The following is a 15,412-nucleotide window of genomic DNA, read 5'->3' as shown; positions in this document are numbered from 1 at the left end:
CTAATGCCAAAGGTCCTACTCAATGTGGGTGTAATTATGGGAGGAGATACCAAAATTATTTACTCAGAGGAAATGCATGCTCCTGAATCCCAAGACAGAAAGAACTTCCTACAAAGATAATAGGTGTGCCATGAATGAGTTATCTTTAAGGGTGAGGAAATGGGGAGCGTGGTGGGACATAAAAGCCACCTGAAGGAAAAAGGAGCATTTCCTGATGACTTAACTTCCATGTTGGTTAATATCACTTCTGTTTGTGTCCAATAGCTGTGAGTTGGTTTTAGAGGCTTTTTTTTTTTTTTAGTCTCACATTATCTCCAATACCCTCTGACTTATATGAAATTATGAGCTCCACCAGAAACAAATGTCTGTTTACCTGTTATGTTAGCTCCATACTACTATTGCACAGAAGTTTTATTTCAAACAGAACTCCAGAGATATTAAATATGAGTAGTTTTTATCAGCACAAACTCTAAGGCTGTCTATTTTAACAACTATGAATATATTTCTTTTTGGTTTCGTACCATCACTTAAAAGAGTACAGGTAGTAAAGTGACATTGTTTTGAGGAGGATTATCTGCTTAAGATTCTGCAGCTCCACTGATCATGTTCTAGCACTCAGTAAAGACTTAAAAATGAATGAATCTGCATTTCAAGTTACAGAGAAAGAAAAACAAACTGAGGAAGCAGAAGTTAAGCTGTTTCTAAGGCTGATTTTTACAAGAAAGTTGTGTTCTTGCACCTTTTTGAGAAACTTTGTTTTCATACCAAAGACTAGGAGAGTACTTACTAATATGACCAGTCATGCTAGCCTTACCCCAAGAGAAAAACACTGAAATTTCCCCACTAGGCAGCAGTGTACCTGGCACAGAGTGCCTCCACTTACATTATAGTTCAGCGGCGCTTCCTCCTCTGGGAAGTTTCCGGGATGTTTGAGCAGTCAGGACTTGTTCCAAGAATCACCTCAAATGGGTTTGATTGCTCTTCAAAGCTTCTTTAGTTGGTCTTTTTTCTCTTTTCCTTAATTCATATTCCTTGGAAACCATAAGAGCCACAAGCCTCTGATGTTGCCCGGTCTTCACACGCAGCCCTAGTGACAAACCGCATCGACCAGTTCTTAAGTCCAGGGCTCGGTACTTACAGGGATTGCCTCAGATGTTACACATTGCTCCCACTGGCACTTGGCTGTTTCCTTTCTTCTTCCTTGCTACTCACATGCGTAATTAAATCTCAGAACACTTTTTCTGTCTTGGCTGCAACCACCTCCTTTACCTCTGCAAGGCACGCCCACAGCCGCGTTCACCAAGCCACCAGAACCTCTCTCAGACTGGCCTACATCCCAAACTGGCACCTGCTGGTCGGTGCCTTCACCACAGCAAAGCTGCTGTTGTAATCCCTTTGGAATGCTGCAGTCATGGTTCCTGAGTGACTAATGACTGAATGTTGCCACAGGTGTTTTCCTACCTCAGTTCCCCCCCGCCCATCATCCAAAATGCTTCAAAATACTTTGTTCCTCCTCAAAATGGTTCAAAGTACTTTGTTTCTCCTTTTCCCCCATATCAGAGTCTTGAAATTGCAGTGCAGTTTGCTAACTTTCAGGGGGAAAACGAATTCTTTGATTTCAGTCATCTCCTGAATAATTTTGTCTACTCTTCATACCCCCAGGGTAACCAAATTGCACCTTACCCTTGTGTTATTGCTACCTTATTCTAGAAAGGGGGGAGCAGTATAACTTCCACAAAGTTGCAGAATGTCTTCTGTCAGTCTGTGTCCAAGTTGTCCCACTTTTAATCTGACACATTAATTTATGTGCACCTGGAGTGTTGCAGGGAAAGGGTGTTGCCTTCCTTTTAACTCCCCCAGAGGTTTGATTTAAAGGCTTCTGTCATTTCTGTTGGTGCAATTCATCTGACTTTAGCACAGCCTGGGTGTTTTCTCACACCTAAGATGTAAAAAGAAGTCATTAAGTGTACATTCACATTCTAAATCTGAAATTGTGCTGCAGCTTGAACTTCTAAGGTGGTTTACAGTAGCCAAGAGGAGGCCACCGAGGTGATTAGAGGGATGGAGAACCTCTCCTGTGAGGAAAGGCTGAGAGAGCTGGGATTGTTCAGCCTCAAAAAGCAGAGGCTTTGGGGTGGCCTAATTGCATCCTTCCAGTACCTAAAAGGTAACAAGAAAGATGGGGAGAGACTATTTACAAGGGCCTGGAGTGACAGGACAAGGGGGAATGACTTCAAACTGAAAGAGAGTAGGTTTAGATTAGATATTAAGAAGAAATTCTTTACTGTGAGGGTGGTGATGCAGTGGCACAGGTTGCCCAGAGAAAGCTGAGGATGCCCCACCCCTGGAAGTGTTCAAGACCAGGTTGGATGGGGCTCTGAGCAACCTGAGATAGTGGAAGGTGTCCCTTCCCATGGCAGGGGGGTGGAACTGAATTGTCTTTGAGGCCCCTTCCAACCCAAACCATTCTGTGACTCTGTGATTTACACCATGAGACCTCTTGGCTCTGATGAGCCTTGAAGAGCACCAGGAGAAGAGAGAGGGCACCACTGTGGGCTCCTTGCACAGCCTGTCTGTAGCTCATCCCATGCCCAGTGTGGGCTCACACTGACCTCGTGTGATGGGCAGCAGGAAACCTGGGGGGCTGCAGGTGCCCTTCCAGAGCAACTTTGCAGGCTGCAAGGGCAAGAGAACTTTACAGGCAGTCTGAGCTTGGGCTCCTCAGCAGTGAGGGGTCCCTGTGTTGTGTGGTGGAAGTTGGGGCACAGAGCTGGCTTAGGGCACTTGTGAAGGTTTTGCTGCTTCCTGGCCCGACAGTCCAGAGTGCAGTAGAGCAGTGGCTTGACTTCCCATCTCCTTCATCCACACAGATCATTTTCAGTCAGAGATTGATTTAATGTTGTACAATTATTGGCCACAAACCAGGTCTCTCACTGGGCTACACCTGGTTCACTTGCTCCTGGAACCCATCTTTTGGCCTGTACCAGTCCTTCCATAGAGGGCTTAAGTTAGTTTTACTAAACTTGAACTCTAAAAGATGACTTCCTGGCACATAATCTATAGTGAAGAATTCCTAACTCTTCTCAAGTTAAAATACCCTTAGACTTAAGATTACCCTCCTTTTGATTCCCAAAAAAGACTTTCAGCAAGTGCAAAATATCACCATGCTAAAATATGTATGTTGAGCTGGGCAATTATCCCAATGTGTTTGTCAAATTGGACACCACCCAAATTCTTGTTGAACATTTCCTATGCTTCATTTAGTCACTGTGATTTACAAAAAAAAGGGGAAAATGTCAGGACAGACTCTGTAGCAAAGAAAACAAAGCTAAATGACATAAATTGGGCAGCTCATCCTCACTGTGTTCTGGTATCACAGTTGCAATAAGGAGAAACACTGCCTTGGAACTCCACTGTATGAGGCTTTCAATGTGTAAAAATGAGTTTATGAATGTTTGTGCAGAGACATCTGAAGCCAGGAGGAATTATTTACAAAGAAAGCCAGACAAAAGTCAAACAGTCTCCAAATAGAAGGTAAAATGTTGTTTTTAGTAACATGGACACTCACAACAGCAAATGAAGAATCAACCATTCCTCAGTTTATTTGAAATTACAGTGTAAAATTGCAATGATATGATCTTGGCAACCCCCTTATCACAGGGAGTGAGGATCTGTTTTGCTGATTATCTCATTGTTATCTATCCAAGATTTCTTATCACGTTTTGTTCAATTTATACACACACAGACCGTTCTTTGAATATCTTCACATTAATTAGTCACATTTACCATCTTAAAGGTCTTGATATCTGGAAATTTGTCACAGGAGAAATTAACAAGTAGATGTTTGGGACCCGCCTCAGAAGGGAGGAGTTTAAACTTGGTGCTGGATTTCTCGCTGGCTTTCAGTGGTGGTATGCTAAAAAAAAGGGAAAAATGTAAGCTGAAAACAAGCTTGTGCATCATGCTTGAGTTTCTTCCTTGTTCTTCCTGGAACAAGGACTAACTTCATCAGAAATTAGTCATCTTCTGATGACTAACATCTTTCACCTTAAGTAAGAATTCCTGTCAGTTCAATGAAAGATGGCCATGGAGAGACCACACAGGACTTGGCTATCTGATGAGTGTTTAAATCCTCAAATCCAGGCATTAAGGTCTTTCATAAATTCATTATGCAGCGACCCAGATAAGGCAACAAAGGGGGACATAATAATATCCTATGAGATAAGACTCCATGCAGAACAGTGGGTGTAACACACATCACTGAATTCTTGAAACAGAATAATCTGAGACTGAAGAATGTTAATACCAACTCCTGAATTAGAATAGATTAGAGCACCAAGAAAACCTCAGTGTTTACAGAGCAGGAAATTCTGAATGGAAGTTCAAGTGTTTTACACTGGTGTAATTTGTAATTCTTGGAAGCTCTTGTTTATGTTTTTCCCTTACCCTCTCATATTGCCTTGTTTTGCCTGAGGATAAAGTTGGAGGGGATAGACAACACAAGGTAACTAAATTCCCTCAGGAGAAGATAAATTATGGGATGGACCATTCCTAATTGGTCATGTGCCAATGGCAATGTTAGGTTGCTGTGTTTGTTTGTTTGTTTGTCTGTTTGTTTGTCTGTGTATTCATTTAAACAGCACGCTCACATATCCCAGGTATTTTTTCAGAAATAACTGCATTTGTGAGGATATGTTGAAATTTGTGTGGAATTTTGTGTTTGTACAAAATGAGGAACAGTCTGAAAATTTAACCTTTCTGTTTAAGATGTGAAATACTGAAGAAAAAAGTGCAGGGCAAGATGCAAAGTCACCAAAGCATAAAAATAGGAACCTGGGGTCTACAGTAAAAAGAACCTATTTTATTGCAGTTTTCTCAACACTATCTCAACATCATCAAATAGTTTCCCTTGGATCAGAACAAGAAGGTTCAAGCTGTCTGGCCTGTAGCAGCATAGACAGCCTCAGCAAAATTTACAGCTTGGATAAGCCTATTTGTTTTGTTTGTTTTTTTTTTTTTTTTCTGGAACTGTTGACCTGCTAGATAGGCAGGAAAACAAGTTCTGTCCAATTATGGCAGTAATTATTTGACTTCCCAAACTATGGAGCCAAAGCCCGGCTTAGATGAAGAGCTGGTTCATCCCTGTGTGCTTCATTATGAGATGTTACACTGTCTGGCCTCCCAGGTTGCAGCAAGAAGAAGAGGATGTCTCATCCCACTGTTTGGTTCCAAGTCATCCATGCCTAAATTCTTGCTCATGTGTCTTTAATGGCAGGAAGGAGGCATTTCTTGTACTCACCGTAACTCAAGGATTCCTGTGAGCAGGTCACTGCCTTCGACCTGCAGCACACAGTCCATCACCTCTGTATCAATAGGATTGGTAAATACCACTTCCACATCCACTTCTTTATTCACTTTTGCTTCACCCAGCACCTGTGCAAAGAAAATGCTTGTCAGGCCAGGTCCCCTGTGCTCTTTTCCATCCAAAGCCTCCTCAGGCATCAGAAGAGGAGACACTAAGAGATGCTGTGATGAACCGTGGCAGAACATGAGCAGAACATCTCTTTCAGGGAAGAAGGTGCTCCTAAGAGCTCATTTTCCCTTTCCTGTGCCACTGCAGTTGGAGCAAAGGGACAGGAATTCACCTGTACATTGATGGCAGGGTTGTCCAGGGCGATGTTTCTTTGCACGAGCACTTGAATCCCATCTTCTACGTGACATATGGCTGTGACCTGGATTGTTTTGTCTGTAGTTAACTGCTGCTGGTATTCATTATATTTTATCCTAATGGGAAATTGTTTTTCTGGAAGGGGAAAAAAAAAAACCAGAAAAAAAAAAGGAAGTGATACACACTTCTATAAGCCCACGGAATCTCATACCTAACATCAGTATTTCCCTTTTGTGCTGTATCTGGAACTAGGAGGGCCTTCAGCCATCACTGCCAAACTCAATTCCTGCAAATCTATCAGTTTGCTCTAGAGAGGTAGTGATTTATTCAATGTTATCCCTTCTCCATTCATTATTCTTGTATTGCTTGGCTTGTTTTCTTCCCGATTGCTCTGAAAGATGCAGGAGCTGGAGTCTAAGGAGTTTTACCAGTGCCTCTCCATTTGTTATGGGACATGCTGGGATAGGCCTCATCAGTCCTATTTGCTCATGATATCCTGAGATGAGCTGAATGACATCTTTATATTGCTTTTATCTTTCCTGGCCTTTTCTGCTTTTTATTATCATGTGTTTTTACAGTGTTTTCCATGGTGAAATTCAAACCAAAGAATGCTGGATGGTAAGGGGTCTCCTCTGTTGCTGAATCCAGGCAATTCCACGTTTTTGGCCGCTTGTACAATAAACACCAAGTTCAGAAAAACTGCAGAGAGGTCTTTTACTCCACACCAGTTCTTCAATAGAAACTTTCTTTTCTGTAGAGCTTAGTTGGCTATTTCAGCCACTTCAATTCTAATGTGCTAAAGGACTGTGTTCCTTGTTTCTGCTGTTAGCCATGTCCTGTTACCTTTCAGTAAAGTCCCTCATAACTGATCAGAACACATTTAGTTTGAGTTTATTTTAATTTTGTTACCCATAACCTTTTTTTCAAAATGCAGATTTTGTTAGATGAAACTTCATGATTACTCACTGTCTTCTTTTCACTCTTAAGATACTTTTTCCAAAATATGAAAAGTACTTGGGGACATGACATGCCTTGTTAATGTAAGTGTAATATAATATTTTTGTCAGCCTTTTCTACATACAGATTTAAGATTGTGGTTTCTTAGAGTTCTTTCCCCCAAATTGACCAGCTTCCAATGCCCATTCACTGATAAAACAATTATGCTTGAAAGTTGTTTGAAAAATTACCTTCCTTAGGAGACAGAGTGACAGAAATGGAGTCCTTCCAGATCTCACGAACTGGTCTTCTGGTGTACAGAGTGCTCCAGGCAGTCATTTTTACATCAACAGTCTTAGGATAAGGCTGTAAATTTGCAAGAACCAGAAGCAGGTTGAGATCTCTGCCAACTTCCAGAGAGCCAGCCACCTTGAATTTCCCTGAGATGTCAGGCTTCTGCTCGATCTCCTCTGGTGTCGGTGCTGTAGGATCAAATTTATCCTCCAGTCCCAGCTTCTTACGGGCTTTTTTAAAAGTATCTCTTTCTTTTGTAGAGCCTGTCAGAGAGAACCACGAAAATTATCCTTAACACTCATGGCTGCTAGAGACAAGCTAGAAGAACATGGTGTCTCTACTTAGAAACAGGTCTTCTGTTTTCCACAGCCCTACCTCATTTCCTGGATCTGCAGTCAGAAGTGTCACTGTCCCTATAATAGTGGTTTTTTGGAACACAAAATCTTGAGTCCAAAGTTTCTCACTCTCCCCTTTTCAGTCCCTTTTTATGGCTGTGACGTTTAGAAATGTGAATTCTCATTTGCTGATACAGAAAAGGTCCCTAAAGTAAGGGAAGGCTGATGGTACCGTGTGGTGGGTTGTCTCTGGCTGGCAGCCAAACATCCACCCAGCACCTCACTCCCCATTTCCACAGGAGGGGAGAAAACAGAAGGGAGGGGAGAAGACTCAGGGATTGAGATAATGACAGTTTAACAGGGAAAGAAAAACTGTGCATGAACAAGGGACAAGAGGGATACATTCATCACCCCACATCAGCACGATCAGACCCAAAGGTCTGGCAAGTTGTCAAGCTCTTTTGAAAGAGTTGTTTTTCATGGGCCAAAGCACTGTTTTAGCTTAGGTTTCTGTAACAGGCCTTTCATCCTGCAGACAAATAACTGGGTTGTAGCCTAATTCTCACTAATCAGAGGCAGGCAGTGCATGTCAGCAATAGGCAGATGGAGCAGTGAATGTTTTATCTGGAGATATTTGGACTTGCCTTATTGAAGCCCCATAAAGCAGCTCCATATCAGAATGGGCAAGGCAGTATTTTTTGCTCTTTACTTTCACTTCCCTTTTCTGTTAGAACTTAAGAAACAGAGTATAAATTTTGCTCCCACCTTATAGATACACAAAAATGCCCACTGAGAGGCTCCTAACCCAAAGTTTATAAGCTTTGGGGGATGAAGCAGCTGCGTAAACAGAAGAACCAGTGTTTTTATTTACCTTCTTCATATTTATAATCCCTGGTGACATCTACACGGTCATCCCTACCGACTGCCTTCGTGCTGATGGATGCACCAATTTCAGTAGACTTAGACAATATTAATGTTTTCTTTCCAGTTGCTGAGTCATAATTCCAGTACATGCAGTCTGCATTCACTTCTGCAAACACGAATGGGCAGTCGTAGTCCAGGTCTACTTCTCCTTCTTTGACGGCGTTTCGTGAGGCAGGACCACACTGATAAATTCCTACAGCATCAAGAAAGAATAATTTAGGCATAACCAAGCCTTTGGCAGTAAACAGATTACTAGGCAGATGTTTATCAGTGATTCCTGAATTCCCAGTGCTGCTGTCCCATTCAAGCCCTTTTATCCACACAGACCCTCACGCCATCAATGTATCGTGTTTATCCTGAATGTACATTGATTTATGTTATATTACCCCTTTAGTTTTCAATAGCTCTTGATACCTATATTGGAAATATGGGAATTGATGTGGAAAAACTGCTCTTAGAAGCCTGGTTTCTTTCTTGGCATCCACAGGTGATCTGAAGCTTTTCTAATGCAATAAAGGATTCTCTTCTGCAGCTATTTCTGAGCAGGATGAGAAACTGCTTTTACAATTCTTTTACTTAATTTTTTTTTTCTTTTCACTGAAAGTGACTTTGTAATTTTTTAACATTATTCCTGAAATAAAATTTGTGTACCTCCACTTTCTTCTTGGGGAGTTGCATCCAGAATTTGCCATCCACTGTATGAGGGGCCCAAGTCATTGCGTGTAAACCAGCTTTCATTCCAGACATGGAAATTCCTACGTGCAAAAATGAACAAAGTAAGCTGCTAGCATGTGTTTATGAATTCCTCTTCACATCCTTTAATCAGCCACCTTAGTTAAATGGATTAAATGCCTCAACTTGCACACATTCTTATCTGAGGCTCAGCACTTCCACTCTGACCCTGCCTATATTAACTAGGTGACTTCTGCTCTTTGCTGAATGCAAGCCTGTTTGAACTGCATTTGATGCTTAATAGCAGCATCAGATACATTATTTTTCACATTAAATTACGTCAGTGGAAGGAAAAAAAGGCAGCAAAGCTGGTTCTGTTGAGCTTTTACAGTTTAACATGAACTGTTTTTGAAGAATAGTTTCAAATTAAGTCAAGTCCCCAGTGATATTTCCAGTGCAATATTGCAGTCATCTGTGCCATCATAACTGTAACTTTGCCTGCTCTGGCTTCAATTAGCTGTTGCAGTTCATGTCACAATTCTCTGTTTAACTGAGAAAGAGTGAAAACACCAAGTTTTGTAGTACTATTTTGTAGTATTTTTTTTTAGTTGATCCTGTGCATATGTGTAGTTGTTTTTAAGGCAATTTTTAAGAAGAAGATAGAACACTGATCATTAGAATCTCTACTCTGAACCTGAAGACACTATAGGCATTGGATAAGCCTTACTATTAAATATTGAGCCTTACCATATGCTGTCAGCTCCCCTCTCCAAGTGATTTCCCTCTGCATCATAGAACTCATCCACACGCAGGTTTCCATCTGCATCGTGGGCAGAGCTGAAGTTTGTGATCGTCCGAGTGGGAATCCCCAGACACCTGAGCACTGAAGAGTGAACAGGAAACCTCAGTCAGAAGTCAGTATTTCTGGAAATTTCATATAACACAGTAATGCTTTGAAATAATTCCCTGCAGGAAGTGTTACTGGTCCTTATTTCAATGGAATCTGTGCCATGTCAGTTAAGTGCGTGACATAAAACTTACCTGTGGTCAGTACTGCTGCAAAAACCCAACACTGTCCGTATCTAACAGGTTTGAATCCTGATTTCTTCCAGCTTTGCAGGATTTCACCACTTCCAGTCCAGCTGGTCGGATTTTTCCCACCCTCATAAGTTCCACTCCAGTTTCCCAGCACCACCCCTTGGTCATCATTGGCGTTGACCTGAAAAGATATTCACTGTATTTATGGTGAGGTAAATTAAGACTTTACAGCCTGTCTGAAAGGGGCCTGGGAGTTACAGCAAAATGCCAGTGCTCCCTCATCATAAAGGGAAAGCTCATGCTGGGCTGCATTGGGAAAAGTGTCACCAGGAGGGTGAGGGAAGCTGTTAACACCCTTTAATTACCCCTGGTGAGGCTGTGCCAGGAATCCTGTCTCTAGTTTCAGGTCCCTGAGTTCAATGGGATGTTGAGACACTGAAAAGGGCCTAGGAGGGAGGGTTACCAAGGTGGTCAGGGGACCTGGAACACAAAATCTACAGGGAGAAGTTGAGAGCACTAGGCTGGTTCAGTCTGGTTAAGAGGATAGGGGGAATGTAAAAACAGCTTGCAGATACTTGAACGGAACACACTGAATGTGTGTTCTTACTAATCTTTCTCTGTTATATAACAGAGGCAATAGCAGAAGCTTGTGGCTTGGGAGAATCATGTTTGACATAAGAGAAAAATTCCTCACTAAGAGAGTAGTGCAGCTCTGGACTGGTCACCCAGAGAGGCCAGGAAACCTTCCTCAGAGATTTTCAAAGCAGCCTCACAAGTCCATGGCTGAGCTGGCCTAGGACCACTGTAATTCCACTTTAAATGTGCAGCTGGGCTAAAGCCCTTCAGGGTCCCTCAACACACCACCCTATGTCTTGTATTTTAGGTTTGACCACTGGACATCAAAGTCATACGTAACAGAACTACCCCAGATGAGATAAATCCAGCAGGCTCACATCAGATCATCGCCTCGGTGTGCCTCTGGCCCATATTTCACCACCCACACTGTCTGGTGCATACAGACAGTGGCCTAAAATTCTCTGAGAAATGTCTTTATGTTTACTTTCACTGACTACTTCAAAAGGGCAGTTGGTGGTTTGGACTTTTGGAACACGTTCCTTACCATTGCACTGAGGACACGGCCCAGGTATCTGGGGTCATGTCGGTGAGACACATCAGTGACAGGGTCCTGACGGTAGTACAAGCTTCGATCCATTATGGAAAGGCAAATGTCGAGGATATCCCCTTGAAACTGTGTTACAGAAATAAATTAGTGGTTTGGAAGCACAGATTACTAAAAGTCAGGGTGCAGAGAGCCACATAAGCACTGAATGTTGGGTTGTTTGTTTTTTTTAATCACCAGATGAAGTGCTGTAGCTCAGCCAGGAATTACTCTATAAAAACGTGGCCACAACAAACTCTGAAAGTCAGAACTCACAGAGCTCAGAATCTGAGCTTTGCCTCTCCTACAGCATTTTACTGCTGTAATGCTACTTAGTGTCTTAATGAAGACACAAGGGTTTCTGCTGGCTGCACCTCCAAGGCAGAACACTGATGAATCAATCACAGATCCTCATTAATCACTGTGTTAACAAGTTCTGATTTCAACACCAGGCTCCTGCTCTTCAGAGAGGTGTGCGACGAACTGGAAAAGGCAAACGACCCAGTTCATGCAAAAACCAGAGCCCACACCAACGCCTGGTGTTCCAGCGCTGCATTTACCTGCCCAAAGTTCCATCCAAAGCCGCTGATGTGATCTTTATTGCCTGCAAAAATGATGCCAAATTCTTCTAGCACGTATTCCTCACACTCAGCCTGGCTAGGCAGGAACACGTCGTCACCTGAAGAACCAACACAGAGGGAGGTACAACCACAGCAGGCAGAATAAAACAAAACTTCAGGAGCCTTGGCCTCCATCTGTAAGAATGCTTGCAGATATCTACCCTTTGATATTCTGGGTGTTATAAAGAGATCATGAAACTCATGATTTTCTACAGCTAGAGAGAAAGGTGGGTGGTGTTGGAGGGAAGACAGAGGAATGACACTGTCAAATCTGTGACAGGATGGTAAATATGATTATTTCCTTGGTTCTACAGAGGCCAGACACACTATTCTAAACTTGTGCAGAAGTAGGGAAGCTCTGTCAAAAGCAGAACTTAATCTTTTAGGGCAAGGAGCTGTCCAGTAAGTATGTGAATGGAAATGATTTTATGCACCAGAAGGTTCTAGGAAACTGTTAAACCATTTTTTTTTTTTTTTGGTCATTAATACTCTATGTGGTCAATGCTCAGCCCCTGTATTAAACCATAGATCAAATGCTGCAAATGTGAATGAAGCTACAAGAAACTTAATTCTTTCAGGGGAAATTTGACATGTTCATACCTGAAGACCAGGGGTTAAAAAGCAGAACAAAAGTGCCAAGTCTTGCTGTTGAGGGGCTGCCACTTGCAGTACTTTGAACACTCAGCCTGTAACGTCCAATGACAGCGTTATGGGGGCTGGAAATGGAGATGCTCACAGAGCTGGAACTGCTGGACTGTAGAACTGCACTCCAGCCCTCTGTGCTTGCTGTGCTGGAGATCCCAAACGTGGCCAGAGTCTTAGTTGCCTTTGAGGGTTTTGGACCTTTTAAGGAAAAAAAACAACAACATTTTTTTCCCCCCACTTTACTGAAATAGAGATTTAATCATCACCAAACTCAGCAGGGATGTAACCCTCCCCTCAGGTGAATTTGTGCCATATATTGGAAAGTGAAGGAAGCTGTGACTGCTCACTGAGTTAGAGGTAACACAACAAACACCTCAAACGGTTCCACGACTCTGTGAACCAGCACGTTGTCTCTGAGGGATGACCTTGCTGCTCTGCTGTGTGTATCAGGCCAAAAGAATGTCCTGAGGCAGAATTACTCTCTCTGTGAAGGAAGCTGGGAGCCATACCTGTTTCTGCAATGAATATTAAGTTTTGCTCAGGCTGTTCTGTTCCACTGAAGGTGACAGTGAAGGCCTGTCCTCTCCTCACAACCAGTTCATCACCAGAAAATTTACTTGTGTGGTGTTCTCTTGCATTTTCTTTCAGGTGCCAGTTGGTGCTTGGCTGCGTTGCAGCTGTGGAGAAGTGAGAAGAGCAAGAAAACTTGAGGGTCCATCCAAAGAGGGAGAAGCACAAACACACTCTGAAGAATTGCTTATTACTTTCTACAGGTAATTGGTGCCCGTGTGAGGTTTCCACCAAGTCCAGAAATAATTTATATGTGAGCTTTTTTTTTGTTTGTTTGGAAGAGAGTCCATTTTGCTTAGGTTGCTAGAGATTATCTGGTACTAAAGAAAAATCAGAAAGGCGTCTAAGAGCAGAGAAACCAGAGAGAATTGAATATTTGTGAGTTACTTGGATAAAATTCTGGCTGAAGTCTCTCAAGATGTCATTCATTCTGACATGGTGTTATACTGACAGAGGCACAGCCTTGCTGACTCTGAATGAGAAACAGGGAAACCTGACTGAGCTGAGAAACACTTGTTGTGTTTTCAGCCATGACATGATCTCCAGCTCCCTTTGAGTCTCACACAGTTGCTACTGTTAGAAGCACCTAATAAGAATGTGTTGGTGGACACTGGGCTGTCACTGTTTGGCAGAACTGGAGAAAGAACATCACTAATAGTGTTGTAGAAAGCTCTTGCATGTGAACTATGGCTTCAGAGGCCAAAGAATAAACATCTGAGATTGGTTTGGCTCTGGCATCATGAGAGCCCATGGAGGGTTCTCTAGCAGACTGATGGTTTCATTGAAGTGCAGAAGTACAGAAAAAAAAAGATTGATTTTTTTTCCCCCTAAAGGCATTGTGCGCTTTTTAAAAAATATTTTTTCTTGCTCTTCATTATTTTTATTATTCTTCATTTCCTCTCCCCCTGCAAAGAGGGAGAATAGGAAAGAGTAAGAGTGTGGTCCTTAGTAGTGAAACATAGTTATCCTGTGCCATTATTGAGTAAAAAAAATCATTATCCTGTGTTCAACCAGATTTATTAGTGTAAGGAATTTTTTACAGCGGGATCATAAGTTTATCAAGCTTAGACAAGCCTTGAAATAATTCCATTAGTTGTCTTAGCAATGTAGTCACAGTTCAAATGGGGAAGAACACTTTTTTTACAATATTGACACAAGTAGCACATACTTCAATTTTTCCAGGAACACACCTACTTAAAAAAAAAATAAATCTTCATAAACTTAGCAATGAAGCACATCTATTGTAGAACCAGCTGAGGGCTCAGAGAAATTTGCCTTTAGAAAGGCAGGAGTTGGAAAAGCAACATGGGGCCGTTTATAATAAACTGGTCAGTTTGCATATGTAGAAATATTAGCATGTGAGCAAAAAATACCCCACCACTGCAACAATCCAACCACAAAGCAAAAAATCCCCTAAACTTCTGCATCCTGTCTGTCTTAACTACACTCTTCAGCCTTCTCATTGTAGCCTTCCTCAGCCTTTGCAATGATACCTTCTTGAAGTTCTGCTTCATTTGCACGTGTCTGACAACTTCAAATGGCTGCAGACTTTCCCCTCCTTCCTATTTGCAGAATGCAACCTTGTTATATCCGTTAATATACCTGTTTTCCCAGCTCTCACTGGGAGAATTGCGGGGAAAAAAACGCAGTTCCTGTGAAAATCCTCCTCCTAACTCTGGATGGAACAATTTTCTCCTCCTCTTCTTTCTCTTCTTTCAAAGCTCCCTAGAGCAGCAGCGACCTTTCAGTGTCCAAATGTGTGAGTGTAAGGAAAGAACAAGCAGCACCACAGAAAGGGTTTTCCCCTCGCTCACCTTGGCCCATGTCTGAGCAGCACGTCCTCTGTGAGCAGCTTCTCAGTGGCCTCCTCTACTTCTGCTGGCTCAAGGAATGCCTGGTGCCTTTCACTTCTTTAAGGTTTGTTTGCAATATTTCAATATTTCCTGTGGGGGTGGAGCCTTTGCCCCCAGCCCTGGTCTGACCATTGGGCTCAAGGATTCATTTTCCATTCATTTTTCACTCTCTCAGCCCTCACAGCCTGATCTTGTTTCCTCGCACCTTGATATCTGAAGCTTGGACAGTATTTATGCCTAACAGTCTGGCCACTTGTTAAGAGTTTCTTAATGTATTTAAAGCTAGAAGAAATTCAACATTTAGTCGCTTTCTGTTAATAATAATAATAATAATTATTATTATTATTGTTATTATTATTATTATTATTATTTAGGGTTTCAACCTTTCCTTGGATACTCAGCAAATTGTTTTTCTTTGATAGAAAGGTTCGTTATGTTGAAAGAAAAACCCCAGCAGTCCGTTTATGCTGGCAGACAGTACGTCAGGAAGAACAAGTTGTGGCTGTTGTGTCAGCTCCTGGTGTTTATTCCCAGCTCTGGCTAAACTGCCTTGCAGGCCTATGTTGTGCTTTGTTTGTAAAACAGGTGAATGATGCATACCAGACCTTTGGATTAAAGATTATGGGCAAAGGTTGAGAACGAGGGCTAAATTAATGAGAAATATTAACAGTAGTCAGAACACTCGTCAAGCAGAATGC

The 15,412-nt window shown here is 42.1% G+C and overlaps 1 protein-coding gene across 1 annotated transcript; it reads right to left on the bottom strand.

The window, feature by feature from the left end:
* Window positions 1-3,633: 3,633 nt before the first annotated feature.
* LOC108501052 (protein-glutamine gamma-glutamyltransferase E-like) lies at window positions 3,634-14,738 on the bottom strand. Its single transcript, XM_017822576.1, has 13 exons — window positions 14,676-14,738; window positions 12,801-12,968; window positions 12,247-12,489; window positions 11,587-11,705; window positions 10,988-11,116; window positions 9,871-10,048; window positions 9,577-9,712; window positions 8,809-8,912; window positions 8,105-8,350; window positions 6,856-7,161; window positions 5,646-5,803; window positions 5,300-5,433; window positions 3,634-3,916 (listed from the first exon to the last, which is right to left on the bottom strand). The coding sequence occupies exons 1-13, from the start codon at window positions 14,683-14,685 to the stop codon at window positions 3,769-3,771; spliced, it is 2,079 nt and encodes a 692-aa protein (XP_017678065.1). The 5' UTR covers window positions 14,686-14,738; the 3' UTR covers window positions 3,634-3,768.
* Between the last annotated feature and the right edge of the window lie 674 nt (window positions 14,739-15,412).

Source organism: Lepidothrix coronata, unplaced genomic scaffold (genome assembly GCF_001604755.1).
Source record: "Lepidothrix coronata isolate B3197 unplaced genomic scaffold, Lepidothrix_coronata-1.0 Scaffold99, whole genome shotgun sequence".
NCBI classification, from domain to species: domain Eukaryota; kingdom Metazoa; phylum Chordata; class Aves; order Passeriformes; family Pipridae; genus Lepidothrix; species Lepidothrix coronata.
Note: the sequence above shows the minus strand (reverse complement) of the source record. Positions and strands in the feature narration are given on the sequence as shown.